This window comes from Cupressus sempervirens, chromosome 2 (genome assembly GCF_028749045.1).
Source record: "Cupressus sempervirens isolate cs-2001-9-10 chromosome 2, ASM2874904v1, whole genome shotgun sequence".
NCBI classification, from domain to species: domain Eukaryota; kingdom Viridiplantae; phylum Streptophyta; class Pinopsida; order Cupressales; family Cupressaceae; genus Cupressus; species Cupressus sempervirens.
This window is the reverse complement of record NC_143119.1, coordinates 482,333,540-482,354,713: the sequence shown is the minus strand read 5'-3', so window position 1 is coordinate 482,354,713 and position 21,174 is coordinate 482,333,540. Positions and strand designations below refer to the sequence as shown.

The 21,174-nt window shown below is 38.7% G+C and overlaps 1 protein-coding gene across 6 annotated transcripts in view; it reads right to left on the bottom strand.

Annotated features, from left to right (window-relative positions):
* Nucleotides 1-21,174, bottom strand: part of LOC149573126 (putative ion channel POLLUX-like 2) — a 412,830-nt gene that overhangs the window by 99,211 nt on the left and 292,445 nt on the right. For all 6 annotated transcript variants that reach the window (XR_016360040.1, XR_016360041.1, XR_016360038.1 and 3 more), the window contains 2 exons: nt 19,405-19,599; nt 19,107-19,220 (listed from right to left, as the gene is read on the bottom strand). Coding sequence is in view for 2 of the 6 variants with exons in the window: in XM_089814304.1 (XP_089670430.1) it covers nt 19,107-19,220; nt 19,405-19,599 (309 nt within the window). In the remaining 4 variants the exon portion in view is untranslated. The remainder of the gene's footprint in view (nt 1-19,106; nt 19,221-19,404; nt 19,600-21,174) is intronic.

The window sequence follows — 21,174 nt, the reverse complement described above, 5'->3', positions numbered from 1 at the left end:
CGTCGACCGATACACAATTTTCTTTCCGAAGGGACCCGTCAGCTAATACACAATTTCTACCGACGACATCATCCCCCCCCAGAAAGAAAAGTCGTCTCCTGACGACTACAAAACAAAACTCAAACAACTAATACAACAATATTGATCTACCACATCACTTTCACATTCATCCCGTTGCATCTATAGCCTTTGCTAACACACTACTAACTCCTCAAGCTGACCTTGATAGCCACCTGTGCTGCTTCCTCTGCTTCCAACACTGGGTCCACTGAGCTAAGTGTCGCTACACTGCCTCCAACTGGATGATCAGCTCCTCCCGAGCTCTCTATGCATCCACCAAGATAGCCTCACGGCCAACACCTACTCTCAGTGCCTCTGGTAGACAGACACTCCATGCTTGCAGCAGCTCCAAGTCTTCTCCACTGGTCAGACTCCCACGACTGATATTCGCAACGACTGGGGGTCCAAGGGGCAGCGCCCCCGCGAGGTCCTGGGGCATGAGCACTCTGAAACCCACACAAAACTGCACGAAAGGCACCATTTCTGTCATTTTTTGCCGATTCTACACTCTTTCTGGCAATCGTTGGTTCTTCCACTACCCTGTGGCATCATCTGTTACTCATTTTGAGCATTCTTGATTTGTCGACATTTTTTTTATTTTTTTAAAGAAAACCTCTTGTCACCCTTACACCATACATCCTGCCACTATATCGACTCCTTCCTTATGCGATATCCTGTAACGTCCTCCCTCCAAAGTCTGAATGCAATAGAAGCCGCACGCCAAAACCCCACTCTTCAGAATCTGTAATCTTGCAATCCAAATCCGTACACATGATATGCTTGAAAAATCCGTAAAATTACCTCGCATTCCAAATTATAATTTTCGTACGCTGTCTTTACTTCCAAATTCTGTACGCCGTATAGCCAAAATCCGCAGTGTCAATGGCTTTCCTCAAAAATCCATATTGATCAAACCCTTAAAAAATCCATACGGCCACTATACTAGAAATCTGTACCATAACTGTTGTTGAAAATCCGTACTGGGATACCGTACGGTGATTTCAATAAAGTCTGTACATTAACCTTCTCAGGCTATTAAAATCCGTACGATGGTCCCAATGTTACAATATGCAGCTCTTTAAAAACCATACACTGCTAAAAAAATCGTACTATACTAAAACTGTACATTAGCCTTCAGTTAAAATCTGTACATTGTATTAACAACTGTACTACAACAAAACCGTACACCTTCAAATATGAAAAACCGTACAGTGCTACCTTTTTCTTCAGATATGGAAACCGTACGGCACTTTTTCCTTCAAATATGAAACTGTACGATAAATATGGAAGCCGTACGACACTTTTCCGTACAGTACTTTTCCCTGAAAATCGTATGGTACTTTTTTCTCTCTTTTTTTTTCTTTTTTTCTTTTCTCAATAGGAAAGTTAATTTTCCCTTCGCCCGTTGGCATCGTCGGTCTGCAACGATGAAGGGGTCGCCCAAAGGCCATTCTCTGATGTAGAAGTCTTCTGGCCGTGGTATACCTTCAGCTTCGAGCCATTCACCGCCTGAGGCTCTTCCTGTCCATCCAAAGTCCATAATTCTATTGCTCCATTGTCCCCTACTTCCTGGATCTGATAGGGCCCAACCCACTTAACTTTGAACTTGCTTGGTTTGATCTCATTTCGGTTGTCGTACTTCAACACCCATTGTTCGAGTTGAAACCTGCTACGTCTATTATGTGTCATCTCCATATTGCTCAATTTGTTCCCAAAGCTCACTACCATGGACTCCGTCAGCTGCCCCTTCTATCCGTCAATAACACATTCACTCTGTACTGCTACAACTTTTATTGAACCCTTCCTCTTTGTTTCCTGTGCAGACCGTATCGTGTGTCTTCCTTGCTTCTGGTACCTTTCTGCTATATTTGTGGTTCGACGTAGTACTTTCTGCCAGCGCAGTCGTACAGTAGAATCGTTCCTTCTTTTGGGTTCGTACTGTATGTTGTGTTCTTCAGCTTCAGTCATACCCACGTTTCCTTCTTCGGCTTTTCTGTGTTGCTTCGAACATTCATTTCCTCCTTCGGCTTCTCCATGTTCCTTCAAACATTCATTTCCTCCGTCGGCTTCTCTGTGTTCCTTCGGACATTCGTTTCCTCCTTCGGCTTCTCTGTGTTCCTTCGGACATTCATTTCCTCCTTCGGCTTCTCTGTGTTCCTTCGGACATTCATTTCCTTCTTTCTTACCTTCGTCGATCCTTAGCATATTACAACTTGGAAAGAGCTCATAATCCTCTATCTGCCAGTGGTAAAGACCATTTACTGAATCCAGATCATCATCTCCTTCCAATCGTAGGACTCCCTCTTGATCGGGTTCCATACTCTGCCTCCTCTCATCATCTTCTCCTTCGAAATCCGACGATACAGCTTCTTCTCCAACCCTCTAAGTGTGTAGATCGATGACATACTTCCGACCTTTGCTTTCAAGTGATAAAGTATTTTTCTTCCAATCGTGTTTTGCCTTGGCTTGTATCAACCACCCCCAGCCCAGAATGGCATCATATCCTCTCCGCTTCAGTGGGATCACGACAAAGTCCAACAGGAACAATTGTGTTCCAATCATCACTGGTTGCGTTGTGAGTACTCCCAATGGCTTGATTCTATGTTGATCAGCTGTTAACAACTGGAAGGTAGGTGGCCACAATGTCGGCTGTCCCAACTTTTTCCAAGTGTCCTCAAGCAACACATTGACACTGGACCCTCCGTCCACAATTGTTTCCGTCAATACAGTCCCGAGAATTCCCATTTTGACAACTGTCGGATGGTGTCCGGATGAGAGGGCTAACAACATCGGATCTTTTGCACTTGCGCCACTTTCCTTCTCCTTTTTGTCTACCGTACTTGCTCCACTTTCCTGCTTCCTTCCATGTTCTCTTGGTAGTTGAGCAGCGAGAACGATGTTTGTGAGTGCCGATCGGAGCCGAGGCATAGTGAGCAATAGATCACTTATCCTGATAGGTATCTCGGCTTGCAAAATTTGCCATACGATGTTCTGTTCTGCGTAGTTCAGTATGGAGGTACCAGGCGTGTCCTACAGGTGTGCCATTTTTGCCTGCGTTGCTCTCTAGATCTCTGCCCGTGCTTCCTCCAGTTTCTTCTTTTCCTCCATCGGATCAGGGTATAGCTTCACCTGCTTCCGAGTGATTGCCAAAACTTCTTCCTCTCCTGTCCTGAAAGTAATCAAGTTTACTCCAGACTTCGGGCACTTAGCATCGTTATGATCGCCAGGTCCACACCATCGGCATAGCAACTTCGGTGGGTTCACCATTGTGCACTCTCGAGCAAAGTGACCCCACAGATTGCATGCATGGCATTGAACTATCTGTCGGCCATTTTCATCATACTGGATTCGACTTCTTCTGCCATTATTGTTGTCGCTGCTATTGTTGTTGTTTTGATTGTGCCGGTTGTTTCTGTATCCGCCCAATGTGGCACCTTCCGTACTAATGTTCCTGTTCCCTCCTGACGGGGATGCCTCCTGCGTGAGTAACACTTGCTGCGGTGTTCTTGTTTTCAGATTGATCGGGCATTCCTTTACCGAGTGTCCCATAATCTAGCAGATCTCGCAAAATTGCTCTTTCGGGCATGATCCCTTCGTATGGCCTTCTTTCTTGCACTCTGTGCACCATAGGTCGTTGCCCTTAGTCTCCTTGTTCATATTTTTGAACTCCCTCATCATTCGAAGCATGTCCTTCTGAAGAGCACGAACTTTCTTGTTGCTTCCTTCATCGTCGCTGCTATCTTCTCCTAAAGGCTTGTCGTCATCTGAATTGGATGAGCTGGTCTTCTTCTTCTTCTTTGTCTTATGTTCACTTTCGAAGCTCAATGCCCGATTGTATGCTTCAATATATGTCGATGGTGGCACGATCTTCACCTTTTTCCGCAGCCTCGAGTGAAGGCCTTCAATGAACCATCTTTTTTGGAGCCCATCTGCCGGCTTATTCTCCATTTTACTGATTAAGTCCTTCAACCTCCTGGCGAAGACCCGTACTGTTTCATTCTTCTTTTGCTTGGTATTGAATATCTCGGCTACAATTTTATTATCGTCGCGCAAAAGTTGAAATTTTGCGATGAACTCCTTAATGTTATCCCAACTGTTTAACTTCTGTGGATCAGTATCAGTAAACCAATCAATCGCAACACCCCGTAGGGTAGCGGAAAATTGTCGGATCCATTCATTTGTATCTGTTATGCCATTTGCCCTCCAAATCGTTTCACATGTTTTACAATGTCGAATGGGATCAGCTGCTTCCTCACCATCAAATTTAAGAAACTTTTCTTTCGGACCTGCAATTATCACTGTATGTTGGGGGTTTTGTTATGTACCTGCGCTGTTTTGCACTCCCACGCTGTTTTGAGCACCCGCGTTGTTCTGAGCTCCCGCGCTGTTTTGAACACCCGTGCTGTTTTGAACACCCGCGCTGTTTTGAACACTCGCGTTGTTCTGGACACCCGCGCTGTTCTGCACACCCGCGCTGTTTTCGACTTCTGCGCTGTTTTCGACTTCTGCGCTATTTTCGACTTCTGCGCTGTTTTCGACTTCCACGTTGTTTGGTGAAGAGGGTTCATCAACCGAAGCTGTTCGTTTCGAAAGTATATCTCGGACGAAGAGGTCACTCCACGCTCGTGCTCCTTCGGCATTTCGAGCCGTACAAGTCGATCTCCTCCTTTCAGGATTCTCTTCCCGTGGCGTATGCAGGTGCAGAAACTCCTCCCTAGCTTCTACCAAATCAAGCCGTTGTCGAGTTTCCTTCAACAATCCTTCCGCACTCCTGTTTCCGTCGGCAATCTTCTGGAATCTCCTTCGGCGCTCTGTCTGCTGAGCCAAAATTAAATTTTCCTGTGCAACGCGTATGTCATCTTTTTCCTTCAGCTTATTCTTATCTTTGTTCAATTGATTCGGCATTTAATTCATATCCGCCTGCCTGCGTACCAAGTACATCGAGCAACGACGCCAAATGTTTACCGCATAGGTTAATTAAGAATTGCACACAGATAATGAACATGAACACGAATAGCAGAACTCTTATTATTATTCGCATATGCCAGAACATTACATTATGCTTTCATGATAAGATCTGATGAATACAATGCTTCCCGAAGGGGTTATAAATACTTTCCGAAGAATTTTTCCGAAGGAGTTCGTCGGCCACATACAACATGTCACTACATAACAAAAACCTTTTCGAAGGGAGCCGTCGGTTACATAACAAGAACCTTTCTGAAGGGACCCGTCAGCCGATACACAATTTCTTTTCTGAAGGGACCCGTCGGCCAATACACAATTTCCTTTCCGAAGGGACCTGTCGGCTGATACACAATTTCTACCGATGAAAAACTTCTGTTGGTTCTGTGGATGTTGTAGATTATCCTTGAGGGACCTTATTATGTCTTGGCTTTTTTTGACAAAATCACTTGTTGCAGGCACTCTACTATTTGAAAGTACTAGATCAACAAAGGCAAGGGCATCATAACCATAAAGAGCACAAAAAGGAGACATACCAATAGACATGTGATGAGATGTATTGTAACAATACTCCCCTAGGTGCAACCATTTCACCCAAGCATGTTGTTGATTTAAAACATAGTTCCTCAAATATCCCTTTATCCATTTATTAACTATCTCTGTTTGTCCATTTGTTTGAGGGTGATAGCTAGTACTGGGAGTGAGTTTAGTTCCTGCCAAATTAAAGAGCTCCTTCCAAAAAGAGCTGAGGAATCTATTGTCCCTGTCACTGACGATGTTTCTAGACAAGCCGTGTAACCTAAAAATTTCCTTGAAGAACAATTCAGCCACTTGTGATGCCTTGAAATCAGATGTGATGGGAAAGAAATGTGCATACTTAGTCTATCTACCACCACATATATGCAATCCTTACCTTGAACCTTGGGCAACCTAGTGATGAAGTCCATGGAAATACTTTCCCATTTTTGTTCAAAAATAGGAAGTGGCTACAACAACCCTGCAGGAAAAATTTGCTCACTCTTGCCTTGTTGGCATACCATACATTACTTAATGTGTTTAAGGACATCCTCCTTCATACCCTTCCATGCAAACCGCTCTCGAAGTTGCCTGTATGTTTTGAAGTATCCTTGATGACCAGCCAAAGGTGTGTCATGAAAGGCCCTCAATATCCTCTCCTTAGTTTTTGATCCTGGCACTAAAAAGATCCTGTTCTTGTAATAAATCAATTCATCAACAACCTTGTACCTATTATCATCCACTAACTTTTCCAAAATCTTGGTGGCAAAGGAATCTTTAGCATACTCTGAAATTATGGAGACTTTCCAATCAGCAGAGATAGATGTTAAGGAACACAAAGTGGGCTTTTTTGAGAGAGCATCAACAACCACATTATTCTTTCCTTTCATGTATTCAATATCAAAATCATAAGCTTGCAATTTGCTTACCAATTTTTGTTGACAATCATTCAAATCCCTTTAGTTTAAGAAGAACCCAAGGCTATTATGGTTTGTCTTTACAATGAATCTCCCACATACCAAATATTGTCTAAACTTATGAAGTGCATGCATGATTGCCAACATTTCCTTATCATAGATGGAGTAACCTTTCTCTGATTGATTTAATTTTCTAATCTCAAATGCTATTGGATGTCCCCTTTGAGTTAGGACAGCCCCTATACCTTCTCTAGAAGCATCACATTCAACAACAAAAGGTAAAGAGAAATCTGGAATTGCAAGCACAAGGCATGAAATCATTACCTCCTTAAGCTTATCAAACGTTTTTTGTGCCTTTTCTGTCCAAATAAAAGCTCCTTTCTTTGTCAAATCAGTCAATGGGGCAGCAAGTAGAGAAAATCCCTTGGCAAATCTCTTATAGTAGCTACACAACTTGAAAAAATCTCTCAACTGTGTAAGATTAGTGGGTGGAAGCCAATCCAAAATTGCCTGGATTTTTTGTTGATCAACCTGTACTCCTTTAGAACTTATAATATGTCTCAAATATAGGATCTCTATCGAACCAAACTCACATTTAGATAGCTTAGCATAGAAGGATTGTTGCTCCAAGATTCCCAAAACAGTGTCTATGTGCTTTAGATGCTCTTCCCATGTTTTACTGTAAATCAAGATATCATCAAAAAATACCAAAACAAATTTTAGAAGATGCTTGTTGAATACCTTATTCATACAAGATTGAAATGTTGCTGGTGCATTAGTGAGGCCAAATGGCATAACAAGAAATTCAAAGTGCCTATAGTGACATTTGAAAGCGATCTTTTCCACATCTTCCCTCCTCATGCGGATTTGATGGTACCTTGATCTTAAGTCAATTTTTGAGAACTATACAACACCATGTAACTCATCAATGAGTTCATCTATGCATGGTATGGGATACCTATTTTTTATGGTCTTTTTATTTAGAGCCTTGTAGTCTATACACATTCTCATTGTACCATCCTTTTTCTTGACAAGTACCATAGATGATGCAAATGGACTAGAGCTAGGCCTTATGAATCCCATGTCTAGGAGTTCCTTTTTCTATTTCTTCCTTATAACCTCTTGGATGGCAGTATGGGGTTGTTATAACTAGTTTGGCACCCTGTTCTAACTCTATAACATGCTCAAAACCTCTATCTGGTGGTAATACCGAAGGCAAGTCATTGAAAACTATACTATGCTTATCAAGAACATTTTGAATTTCAAAATGGAAATTACCTTGATTCTTTGGAGAGTTTGTTGGATGGATTATGGCTCCTGCTGCCCATGCTACTTGTCTTCTTCGAAAAGTCCTCTCCATCCTCTTTGCAAAGACCACCTTAGGTGGTCCATTCGATAAGCCTCTCAATAAGACTTCTTTCCATTGGAATGAAATTTAAACTCCATAGTTTGATGGTTCATGTAATAGCCTCCAATAGAGTGCAACCATTGAACACCCAATACAAGATTTGTCTCCCCAGTGCCAACAACATAGAAGTCTTCATATAACTCATAATCTCCTAAACTCATCTTGAGTTGTTTCACCACCCGTGTGCAAGGGATAGTGAATCCATCAGCTACAATAACATTGAATCTCTCAAAATCTTCTGCTTTACGCCCTCTTTTCATGACAAATCCCTCATCAATAAAATTGTGAGTTGCCCCACTATCAAGAAGAACTGTCAACCTTTGCCCTGCTAGTACCCCCTGAATTCGAAAGGGATGGTATCTTGGCACTCTTGATAATGGTGCTAAAGTACCGTCCTTGCTGATTACTTTTTCTTTCTCTTCTTCTTTCTCCTCCTTAGTGTCATGAAATTCCTCATGCTCATCTGAATCAGATTCTAAAGCAACTTCAATATAGTGCACTTGACCTTTCCCCAAACATCTGTTCCTGGAACCCATGGTTCTCTACAAATGAAACAAAGCTTTTTCCTTCGTAATTCACTCCTAATCTCTTCATCTACCTTCTTTTTTGTTACATTTATCACATTCTTTGGTGGTAGTGTTGGAAAAGTTTTTTTCTAAAAATTCCACTTATGTTGCCAAAGATTTGGGAGTTTTTGATTAGTGACTGGTTTCATAGGCACACAAGTTTCAAGTTGCAAGCTTCTTTTGACAGCTTCCTATAAGGTTGAGGGTGAGAAAGCCTTAACCAAATCCTTAACAAAATCTTCCAACCCATCAAGAAAAAGATAAACAATCCTCTTTTCACTCATATTAGGTACCATAACAGCCACTTTTTAAAACTCTTCTATATACTCATTAACTGATTTGGTTTGCTTCAACTTTGACAATTCTTTAAAATACTCTTCATCATCCTTGAAGTCAAATCTATCTATCACTCTTTGACTGAAATCATCAAATGTAGTTACCTGATCATGACCTTGAGTAGTCATTCCATGATACCACCAATCATAGGTTGCATCTTCCAAGTGCAAACTTGCAAATTGAACAACATCGCTCTCCTTCATGGGGTTAAGTGTGAAGAAGGTCTGTAATTTTCGTAGCCATGCTCTAGCTGAAATTTTATTTGTTCCATCAAAAGTAGGTGCTGTAAACTTGCTTATTTTATTTTTAAGCTCTCTTCCACTTATATCATGCTCTCTCCTATACTCTTTCTTGGGCATCAAAGTGTTCATCATATTCACATATTCTCTAAAAGCAACTGAACTGTGAAAGTCATCATCTAAGCTATCGTAAGTAGCTCTTAATGCAATCAAGTTACCTGTAACCTTTTCCATAGGACTAATGGCTAGATTTGGTATTGGTGGCTCATCTGTAGGCAGGAAAATAGATTTTGTTGATTTAGAGGGTGTGGGTTTCAGATTTCTTGGCTCCTCTGAAGTGCTCCCTTTCTCATTAGTAGATGCAACTCCTTGCAGTCTTTCTATCAATATCCGCAAAGCCTCTCTAGTTTCTACCAAACTATCCACTGTTTGCTTCTGAGTATTTTGGATGTCCTGGAAGAATTTCTTTGCCATCTCATCTAGGTCAGCCATACTTGTTCCTTCCTTGGATTTTGTACTTTTATTTTTAATTGGAGGTTTGATCAAAATTTCTTTATTCTTTTCTCGCTACAAATATCTCTTTTCCCTTTCACTTAGTTGCATACAAACTTCTACAAACCCTCAAGTTGGCAAGATCATAGCTCTGATACCACTGAAATGTCCCCTTTTTGATTTTATATGATATTTAAGGCCTCTAATCAGATTTTAAAATCAAACAACCAATATTTCAAAAGATCAACCAATTTCTCATTAAAACCCGAATTGGGTATGCCCGAAATAGTATCAAAAACTTCACAACTTCACATATTATTAATAAAATTGAAAGTAGACATTTTTACAGAAATTTTGCCAGCAGAATGACCTATAAAATGACATTTCCAGATCTGTATAGAGTTTACACAACTACTCTCAAACAGAGGACAAAAACAATGCTCATCGAGCTCCCAAAAACAACACAAAATAGCCCGGAAACACCACAAAACACTAATAATCTATCACAGAAGTATAACCACGACCCCATACATGTATTCAACTCTATTTTAACATCTAAATGTCTGCAATACAGCAACAAACCAAACTGATATGAAATACTCAACCGGAAACACCGAACTCTTCCAAGTAACACACCCGAAAACTCACAAATTTGCATTGTTCAGCACAAGGGAAAACTTTGCATGAGCTTGCACATGCAATGGCCTCAAACTCCCATCCTTAGCCTTCCTAAAAACCTACAAACTCCCGTCCGTGGGTCTCCTTCTCCACAGTTTTGGCAGCCTCTGAAGAACAACAAAACAATGAGCAAAAATTAAGTTCTAGAATGAGCCCGAAATGCATCCAAACCCCTTTAAAAGAGGGCATAACCCTAACTCATGACCAAGAGGGATCAACAATACATATTTTAATAATAACTTTCATTTATTAATCCATTGGTTTCCAATGATTAACCCCTTTTCCTGAAACTTCACTTTTTGAGCCTGCCAACCTTAGCAAAAGTTATTATTTTTTAATTATTTGAAAAGGGAACATGACACTAGCCTTAACACTCAACTAAGAATTCCCAATCACTTTATTCTTTTATTTTTCTTCTCCTAAGCAAATATTAACCAAAAATGGAAGCTAACATTTTTGTTTTATGGAAAACTTTTAAAAACTCAAAAAATGTAGCGGATGGTGATTACTTGAGATTACTGACAATATTTTGGAGTGTAATACTACTGTGGTTGGGTGTATGTAAGGTTGCTAAAAAAATTTCTTGTATTTTGTCAAGTGCTGGTATAGATGGGACAATCTAAAATATAAGGAAAATTTTTAATTCTATTCTAAACTTTCGTGTGTAAATGGAAGTGATAACCTAACATTAATCAAGTCATTCACATTGGATAATGCAATGAATGCTAGACCTTAACCGAACACTAAACTTTGTACCTATTGTATTGGTGTTATATAATGTCATTGTTGTCAATTAGGATTGCACCTATAGCAAGATGTAGAATCTAGCTATTCTGTGGAAATATGGAATCTCTCTTTGGTGGTGGGTTGTCCTAAAACAAGAGATGAATCTCCGGAAGCTAGGCCGGTTCCTAAATAGTGATCACCTAAAACCTAAATTTTATGTGGGAAAAGGGATGAGAAGTGAATGACAAATAATGAATACTAACCTAAATGAGGTGATACACTGACGATTTATATGTAACTTTAATCTATTTAACATCAATTACCCAAGATACAAATAATTCACAATACTTAGACAAACATGCAACTACAAAAGTGATTCTATGCAAGGACCCAAAATCTTCTGCTTTAAAATGAAAAGCTAAGATTTACCAATTTTTTACAAAAAGAATAAGGACACAAATAGAGACCTGCAATCACACATATCAAGATCCTAACATGTAATAAGGAATATAACTTAAATGAGGGATGAACACAACATAAAAGTAAAAAATCCACAATATTGTATGAGAATCGATGAGAAGGAACCGCTGAATCTGGATAACCAATGCTGAGAAACCCCTGCTACAAAGTGCTCTTAAAATCAACTCAAAATTTGCAATGTGCAAATATCTAAATCCGAAAGAAGATGATCCTCATAATGAGGTGAATGTACAATAAATAGAGCCCAAAAACCTAATTTGGATTTCAAAATCATGCATAGAAAAAATAAGTCAAAACTGATCCAAACTATGAAGAAGCCCCTGAAAACTGATCTCAACGATCTGTCCAATTGATAGATGACTGGAAAAAAGCCTCTAACTCCTCAAAATCATGTATAAAACCTTAACTTGGATTTCAAAATCAACCTAAAAATATAGCATGCAAAACTCATCAAAAATATGCAGAGTATGGATAAAATAGGCTCCCATAATGAACTGCATGCAAAACTGGCCTTAACTGCTTCATATATCGCCAAAAATAGCACTAAAGTGCTTCATGACAGCATGGAAAATTCAAACTGTTCTTTGACCAATCATACATGCAGACAATTTTGAGAAGACTCTGAAAATGCAAAAAATAGCTCCATATTTGACTCAAAATCCTAAGTCTGAACCAGGAGCCCAAAAATAGCAACTGAACCCTTCCCCTCGCATTTAGGCATTTAAAAAAAAAATATTGACTCCCTCTTTATTATTATTGCACTTTAATTAATAAATTGATTTATTATTATCAATTTATTAATATTAATTACAAATTTAATGCAAATAATAAAAAATGAATTCTTCTGTCCAAAGTATAAACTATTATTAATTAATTGATAAATCAATTAATATAATAACAATTCTTATTTCTAATTTTAGAACAAAAATAGAATTAAAACTATTGATTAACATAATAATAACTTTCATCAAATAAAGTTATATTATGTCAATAAATAGTATTTCCTCCTCTTTATCATGGGCGGACCCGAAATTATATCAAATGAAGTTCAATTTGATCAAATGCAAAATGCAAAAGGTGAAAGTCATTATTGTTTATTTCATTCTCGATGCATTTTTTGGAGGGTTTTAAACCCTAGCTGCCATGCTGGTTTCTTCCTTTTCATCATTTTGTGGGTTGCTGTCATGACTTTCTCTGCTATTTCATGAGTTCTTGGTAGTCGTGAGTTCTTGCTAGACACCATGAATGACGATTTCTTGCTCCTGGCTTATGGCCATGATTCGTTATTGGTTGGGTTTAATGCCGTAACTACTGGTTATGAACGACATGGGTTTATTCCTCCATGTCATAGCTCTGTTGTTGATGCTGTGACTTTCTCTGGTTATTCGTTGGTTCCTTGTTTTGTGGCTCTGTTGTTGATACTGTAACAAGTTTGCTTCATGGTTTTTGGTCTTTGTGAACGCCATCATTCTCCATTTCATGGACTGTCGGTTATAGCTGTGAGCTACATTGCCATGCCATTTCCTGGGCTTCATTTCTGCTAGCCGTGAGTTTCATTTCGTGTGCTGCTCTTCTATTTCATGGGGTTTCTACTAGTGAATTCCGTGAGCTTCTATTGACTGGGTTTAACATGGGTTCTGATTTTTTCTGAACACCATCATTCTCCATTTCATTATGGACTGTTGATTTTGTGAGTTGTTGTATGTTCATGGTCTTTCTTCTTTGCTAATGGCGTGAACTCCATTGCTGCTGTGATTCCTTCTCATGGCACAAGTTCTGGAGGTATTAGACTTGCCATAGTTGCATTTCATGTTTTTTCTTGAGGATTTAGTCACTACTATGATATCTTTTCATGATTGGAGCTAGGGTTTTAACATTTTTTGGAGATGGCTCTTCTTTATCTACTGTATATGATGGTTTGGTGGTTAAAGAATGCTTTTCTTATTCTCATTCTAGTGTAGACAAATTCTGATAGATTTTATTTCCTATATTGTCATTGAAAGAGACTTCTTTGTATGCTTTTGTGGAAAATTTACTATCTTGCTGCACTCTTTTACATATCCAAAATTTTATCAGCATCACCATATCCAACAGAATTCGCTACATTAATAGAACTTTCAATACCTTCTGATAACTTTGAACCTGTATCTGTCATCGGTAGAAATTGTGTATCGGCCGACGGGTCCCTTCGGAAAGGAAATTGTGTATCGGCCGACGGGTCCCTTCGGGAAAGTTCTTGTTATGTAGCCAACAGTGAATAGTTTGTAGCAGACATGATGTATCTGGCCGACGGATACCTTCGGGAAGGTTCGTCGGAAAGTATTTATAACCCCTTCGGGAAGCATTGTATTCGTCATATCATATCATATGCGAAAAGCATAATGTACTGTTGGCATATGCAAATAATAATAGAAGTTCTGCTATTTGCTGTTCGGTGTTCGTATCGATTTCCTGTGTGCGTTGCTTAATTAATCCATACGGTAAACATTTGGCACGATGCGTAGAGAGCTCGGGAGGAGCTGATCATCCAGTTGGAGGCAGTGCAGCGACACTTGGCTCAGGGTACCGAGGAGTTGGAAGCAGAGAAAGCAGCACAGGTGCCTATCAAGGTCAGCTTGAAGAATCAGTATTGTGTTAGCAAAGGCTATGGATGCAACGGGATGAATGTGAAAGTAATATGGCAGATTATGGAACCCGATCAAGAGGGAGTCCTACGATTGGAAGGAGATGACGATCTGGATTCAGTAAATGGTCTTTACCACTGGCAGATAGAGGATTACGAGCTCTTTCCAAGTTGTAATATGCTAAGGATTGACGAAGGAAAGAAAGAAGGAAATGAATGTCCAAAGGAACACAGAGAAGCCGAAGGAGGAAGTGACTGTCCGAAGAAACACAGAGAAACCGACGGAGGAAATGAATGTCTGAAGGAACACAGAGAAGCCGAAGGAGGAAATGAATGTTCGAAGCAACATAGAGAAGCCAAAGAAGGAAATGCGAGCATGACTGAAGCTGAAGGACAGAACATACAGTACGAACCCAAAAGAAGGAAAGATTCTACTGTACGATTACGCAGGAAGAAAGTATTACTTCGAACCACAAATATAGCAGAAAGGTACCGGCAGCCAGGAAGACACATGATACCGTCTGCACAAGCAACAAAGAGAAAGGGCTCAATAAAAGTTGTAACAGTACAGAGTGAAAGTGTTATTGACGGACAGAAGGGGCAGTTGACGGAGTCCATGGTACGAGGCTTTGGGAACAAACTGGGCGATATGGAGATGACACAGAACAAGCGTAGCAGGTTTCCACTCGGACAATGGGTGTTGTACGACGATCAGAATGAAATCAAACCAGGCAAGTTCAAAATTAAATGGGTTGGGCCATACCAGATGCGGGAAGTAAGCAATAACGGAGCAATAAAACAGTGGATGCTAGACCGAAAGGAAGTATTCGATGTAGTGAAGAGGTCGAAGTTGAATGTCTGCAATGAAAGAAGTAACACACCCCCGTGGACGAATAACTGAGAGAAGATTGTAAGTACTGTATATATGTAAATATTGTAGATAATTGTTCCAGAAGTGAGATTTTCAATAAAAAAAAAGAAAATAAAAAAAAAACACCGTACGGTTTTTGGGAAGCACCGTACGGTTTCGGGGAAGTACCGTATGGATTTTGGAAAGTACCATACGGCACCGTACGGTTCCATGTTTGCAGGAGATAGCATCGTACGGATTTAACTTATTCACCGTACAGTTTTGGAGGAAGTGTATGGATTTTCCAACTCAATGTACGGATTTTAAAATGATGATGCAGTGTACGAAATTTATTGGTTCACCGTACGGATTTTTATAAGAAAGCAATGCACGGTTTTTAAGTTGTAGATACCGAACGGTTTTAGCAGCAAGGTTACCGTACGGATTTTAAAGCCAGTTCTTGTACGATTATTTTCACGGTTGCCATACGGATTGTGGAGACAGTGTACGGATTTTTGTGATCGAGCAACGTACGGATTTCATGCTTGTTGTACGGTTTTTAAAGACAACGTACGGATTTTAAAGACAATGTACGGGTTCCATCATCAAGTTGGTGTACGGTTTTGCCGTGGCACGGATTTTTCTTGCATTGTACGGTTTTATAAGTTACACTGAAACCACCATACGGATTTTGACAGCCTCAAAAGGGTAACGTACGGAATTTGATAGCCTCAGAAGATTAACGTACGGTTTCTAGAGCCAAAATTTGTTTATTTTCATTGTACGAATTTTTCAAGACGGTGGGATATTGCAGAACGGTTTTTTTAAGCAGATTGGAATCTAGATTGTGTCAAGTTGGAAGCCGTACGGATTTCATCACAGAAGGATGACAGGAGGTTTTGAAAAAAAAAAAAAAAAACGACAACAGAATCAAGTTGTTCAGAATGAGTGACAGATGATGCCAAAGGGAAGGGGACGCATCCGTGGTTGCCAGAAAGAGTGCAAAATCGGCAGATAATGACAGAAATGGTGTGTTCCGTGCATTTTTGTGTGGGTTTTGAAGTGCTAATTTGGTCTTGGTGGATATCAGTCGTGGGAGTCTGACCAGTTGAGAAGACTTGGAGCTGCAGCAGGCATTTTCTGTGTACCAGAGGCAGTGGGAGCAGGTGTTGGCTGTGAGGCTATCTTGGTGGATGCGTAGAGAGCTCGGGAGGAGCTGATCATCCAGTTGGAGGCAATGCAGCGACACTTGGCTCAGGGTACCGAGGAGTTGGAAGCAGAGAAAGCAGCACAGGTGGCTATCAAGGTCAGCTTGAAGAATCAGTATTGTGTTAGCAAAGGCTATAGATGCAACGGGATGAATGTGAAAGTAATATGGCAGATCAATATTGTTGTATTAGTTGTTTGAGTTTTGTTTTGTAGTCGTCAGGAGACGACTTTTCTTTTTTGGGGGGAATGATGTCGTCGGTAGAAATTGTGTATCGGCTGACGAGTCCCTTCGGAAAGGAAATTATGTATCGGCCGACGGGTCCCTTTGGGAAAGTTCTTGTTATGTAGCCGACGGTGAATAGTTTGTAGCGGACATGATGTATCTGGCCGACGGATACCTTCAGGAAGGTTCGTCGGAAAGTATTTATAACCCCTTCGGGAAGCATTGTATTCATCATATCATATCATATGAGAAAAGCATAATGTACTGTTGGCATATGCAAATAATAATAGAAGTTCTGCTATTTTCTGTTCGGTGTTCTATCGATTTTTTGTGTGCGTTGCTTAATTAATCCATACGGTAAACAGTATCATCATTCATACTATCATCTCCTTCAGAAGCAAGTTCCTTATCTCCTGTGTCAGAGTACTGCCCTGCTGAATGAACTGGCATTAGTTTTCATAGATTCTGAATTGTTTTTATGATACTTCTCTGTTCTATGATACTTTCTGCTATTCTATGGCTTATTTTCCTTTTTCATTGTTGTGACTCCATTGTTCTAATTGATTGAAGACCCACTCCAGCATTGTTTGAATGAGTCACATACCTTGACTACGAAAGAAGGAATTTCGATATAAATAACAACTATCTTACCCATGAAATCTGTCCCAAATTGTGTAACATAATATTTATTTTCTGTGCATACCCTTATTGCAGTCTTCAACGTTATTTCAGATTTAATCATTGATAAATGAATGGTAATTAGTCTGTATATCTGAAATATTTGTGGCCGTAATGAGGAAATGCTCATGCTTTATTACATTAATCATTGTCCCAGTTGGTTATCCAGGATATGAGAGTTCAAACTGTAAAAAATGATTTCTTTCCAACCAATAAAAAATATAAAGTCTTATTGTTGCTTGCTGTAGCTTTATTGAGTTTCATTTCATATCTTGATCTTTTCCATAAAATCCCTGTTGTTTGATACACTTTTAATTCCTACTATACATGCTTGAAAACTTTATCCCTGACTATGTACTTGTAGACTTCCAATCCCTCCATGATTCAACTGAAAGGTTTGATACTTGTAACATATGTATGTCCCTTTGACAATCTCCTCGTGTCTTCAATCTTCTGCTATGGTTCAACTAGAAGATCCCATACTTGTAATTTACGGCCCCCTCAATAGTCTCTCCAGATTTCACACTTGTAATTTATGCGTGTCCCTTCGATAGTCTCCTCAGTCCTTCAGTCTTGGCCTCTATAAATCTCAATCGAAAGGCTTCATGCGTATAACTTATGCAATATCCTTCAACAACATCAAACTTCATATCTGTATCTATACATGAAACAAACTTATTAGCATAAAACCTGCTTTGCTTTCAAATATCTCTCTTGCCTTCACATCTTTTATCGCAATTATGTGAATAATTATATGGTAGGAGCACCAAGTACTATAGAGATAATCAGAATGGTTTCCATTGCTCAATTCGTATGAACCGACCCTCCTCTTTTACATTTTTGTAGGTCTATTCCCTGATGGAGATGTGGGCTCAAACCTTCTTCAACATTCAAATCAACGATCCTTCCATTTAGGCAATGGAGGCCTTTCCCCTTATCTTTTCAGTACTTTTTTGTTTATATAGTGTATTTATTTAGATATTATATTAGGAGCTGAGAATGCTTGTGTGGTATCTGAATAGAGATATTCAGAATGGTTTCCATTGCTCAGTTCATATGAACCGACCCTCCTCTTTTACATTTTTGTACGTCTATTCCCTGATGGAGATGTGGGCTCAAACCTTCTTCAACATTCAAATCAACGATCCTTCCATTTAGGCAATGGAGGCCTTTCCCCTTATCTTTTCAGTACTTTTTTGTTTATATAGTGTATTTATTTAGATATTATATTAGGAGCTGAGAATGCTTGTGTGGTATCTGAATAGAGATATTCAGAATGGTTTCCATTGCTCAGTTCGTATGAACCGACCCTCCTCTTTTACATTTTTGTACGTCTATTCCCTGATGGAGATGTGGGCTCAAACCTTCTTCAACATTCAAATCAACGATCCTTCCATTTAGGCAATGGAGGCCTTTCCCCTTATCTTTTCAGTACTTTTTTGTTTATATAGTGTATTTATTTAGATATTATATTAGGAGCTGAGAATGCTTGTGTGGTATCTGAATACATTGTATTAAGTACTGTTTAAAATTTGAAAACTTTGTACCTTATCAAAACAGTTCTGAATATCTCAATAAAATGTACTATTTTGGTACTACTATCTTGAATAAAAATGATCAATTTTTTCTTGTTTATTGATTTCTGTACTTTACTTTCTGCATCCAAACGATTCTATAATATGTATGATCAGCAACTTAAAACACCAAGCACAGTATATAGGCAAGCATGACATAGCAATTTAGGAGGTAGGCTAAATTGGTAACAGTCATTTTATACTATTCCAAGAAAAAGACTCCTCCTATATTTTTATTTTATTTTACTCCATTATTATCATTATAATTGTATGATTTGTTCCACAGAAATTTGTTTACTATTTTAAATTGGAAGATCAGCCAAAAGATCTGAAACAGGGGAATACTTGTTTGTATTCCTGCAGAAGACAACGGTTTGCAAGCATCATATGAATTTCCTTTCTAAATCCAGTCAGTTATGACTGTAAACATAGTAAACATTGAATTCGATACAATTTTTTTAAACATTTCATCATCCCAGTCGCTTGAATAGAAGATATCAATTGATCAGCATGATTGAAAAGTTTGATAAGAAGAAATACATAAATAAATTATATACACCACATACCAATTCACTATCAGGTCCAACATAGCTATCATACTCTAGGATCATCTCATTGACACCTGGACGCCATCCCAGCATAAGTATACACTCCTTTGGGCCTAAAATTCCATTGCCTGCCTTCAAGAGAAAGGGAGATCTCAGCCTTGATTTTACCATGTTAATAAAAAAAATCACATATGATCTACTTAAATTCACCATTTATACAAAATTCATGCTAGCTTATGCATTTTTTCACTACTAGATTTAAAAAATAGTATTATTAGAAATGAATTTGTATGAGATATTAAATGCAAGATCATACCTTTGATCCTGGTTTCTCAGGACGCCTTACTACACTTTCAAACCGCTTTGATGACACTAAATCAGTCCTAGAAGAAATAGACAATGAATCACTAGTTGGCATATCCAAGACTTGTGATGCAAAATATGTTGCTTCTTCATCAGATGTCAAGCCAGGTTGAACTTTTTCTGATTTTGGTGGAACAATCATAAGCAACTGCAGGTCAACCAGATACAAATAAGGGTCAAGAATAAGACAAACAGAACAAAATACAAATTTATGGCAAACAAAATATCGGCTAATGTAACTTCTATCGATATAGACTGAAGTTAACAAATATTACAAAAAAGCCTTACAATTTACTGGTCTTGCTTCCACATAATGTTCTAATGCTATTGGTGTACAGATAGTGGAACACTTCTGAAAATTTCTTGCTTGAGGAGAGTCTTTTTTATAATAGTACTCAAATAAAAGTTCATAAAATTGTTTAAAGTTTTATATTATGCCACATCTGGACTACAGCTGTAACATTACAAGCAGTATTGTTTTCTGTTGTCTAAAACTTATAGATTTCTACATTATAGTCACCCCAGAACAATACAGAACATGATACATAAATTTACCTCTATTTCTCATTGATAATAAAATGAATTTGTTTTAAATACTATAAGGTGTTTTGGACCTGTTGAGATATAATAAACCACAGATACCAAAGTGCCAAGATCCTTAATAATTCTTATCTAGACCAAGTAAGACGTGCATCTGATTGACCCTTATGATTACAATGCTAAACATTTTCATATCTCAAACATTAATAAAAGTGCTAGGGTGACTATAGAACATTTAATACACATGATACAAAAGATGATTCATAAGCCAATCTACAATTGAATTGATGTCCTTTAAACCTTAAGAAGGAAACGTAACTAATTAAGCTTCCAGTTAAAGATTCTCATTTTGAGGTAACACTACACAAATTGGCTATCTCCTTTTTCTTGGAATATCTAGTTGCTGCCAGATCATAAGGTAAAGGATAAGGGCAGCAAGGTAAGGGTTGCACCAAGGTTAAATAAAAATGGAAGACCAAGAAAACTGCTAACACAAGCATGAAGAACATGATGAGCAAATAAAAAACATTTTTCATACATTGTGACAAGAAAGATGTTTATTTATAGAGATGGCAACAGCTATTTTTTTAACATAAACAAGTTAATCATGAACGGATAATTTACACCAGAAGTTGCAGAACAATACAAATAATTACTTTTTACTTTTTCCATTCAATATATTTTGTTATGCAAAACTGTAGTCCAAGGGTCAAACTCCCTCCCATGACTATGAGAGTTCTACATAAAAGCCCTAGGGGTTGCCAAGCAACCACAACCATTGACAACAACTAATGAATTGATTTCCAATAACTCTTAGAAGTTGAAAATAATTAACATATAGTTGGGAATAACCATAGAAAAATTATAGTTGAGACAAAATAAACTAAATCAGTGTCCCCATTCAGAACCCTTAACCCAAAGAGTCTTCCGGAGGACAATGCATACAACAAATAAATAACATACTTGAAGCACAAGGGAAGGAGACATCTCTGAAGGTATTTCAGAATCTTAAGAAATAAATGCAGGTGAATTCATATGGTAGCTAACAACTCATAACTTATAAGCTTCTATTCTATTCTTTGAGCAATGAGTAGAAGCAAGTTCCCAATCCCTAGAACTCTTATCATTTGAACTATTTCCATCAGCTAAGATTTGGCATTATTGCCTTATCATTTTCATCTCA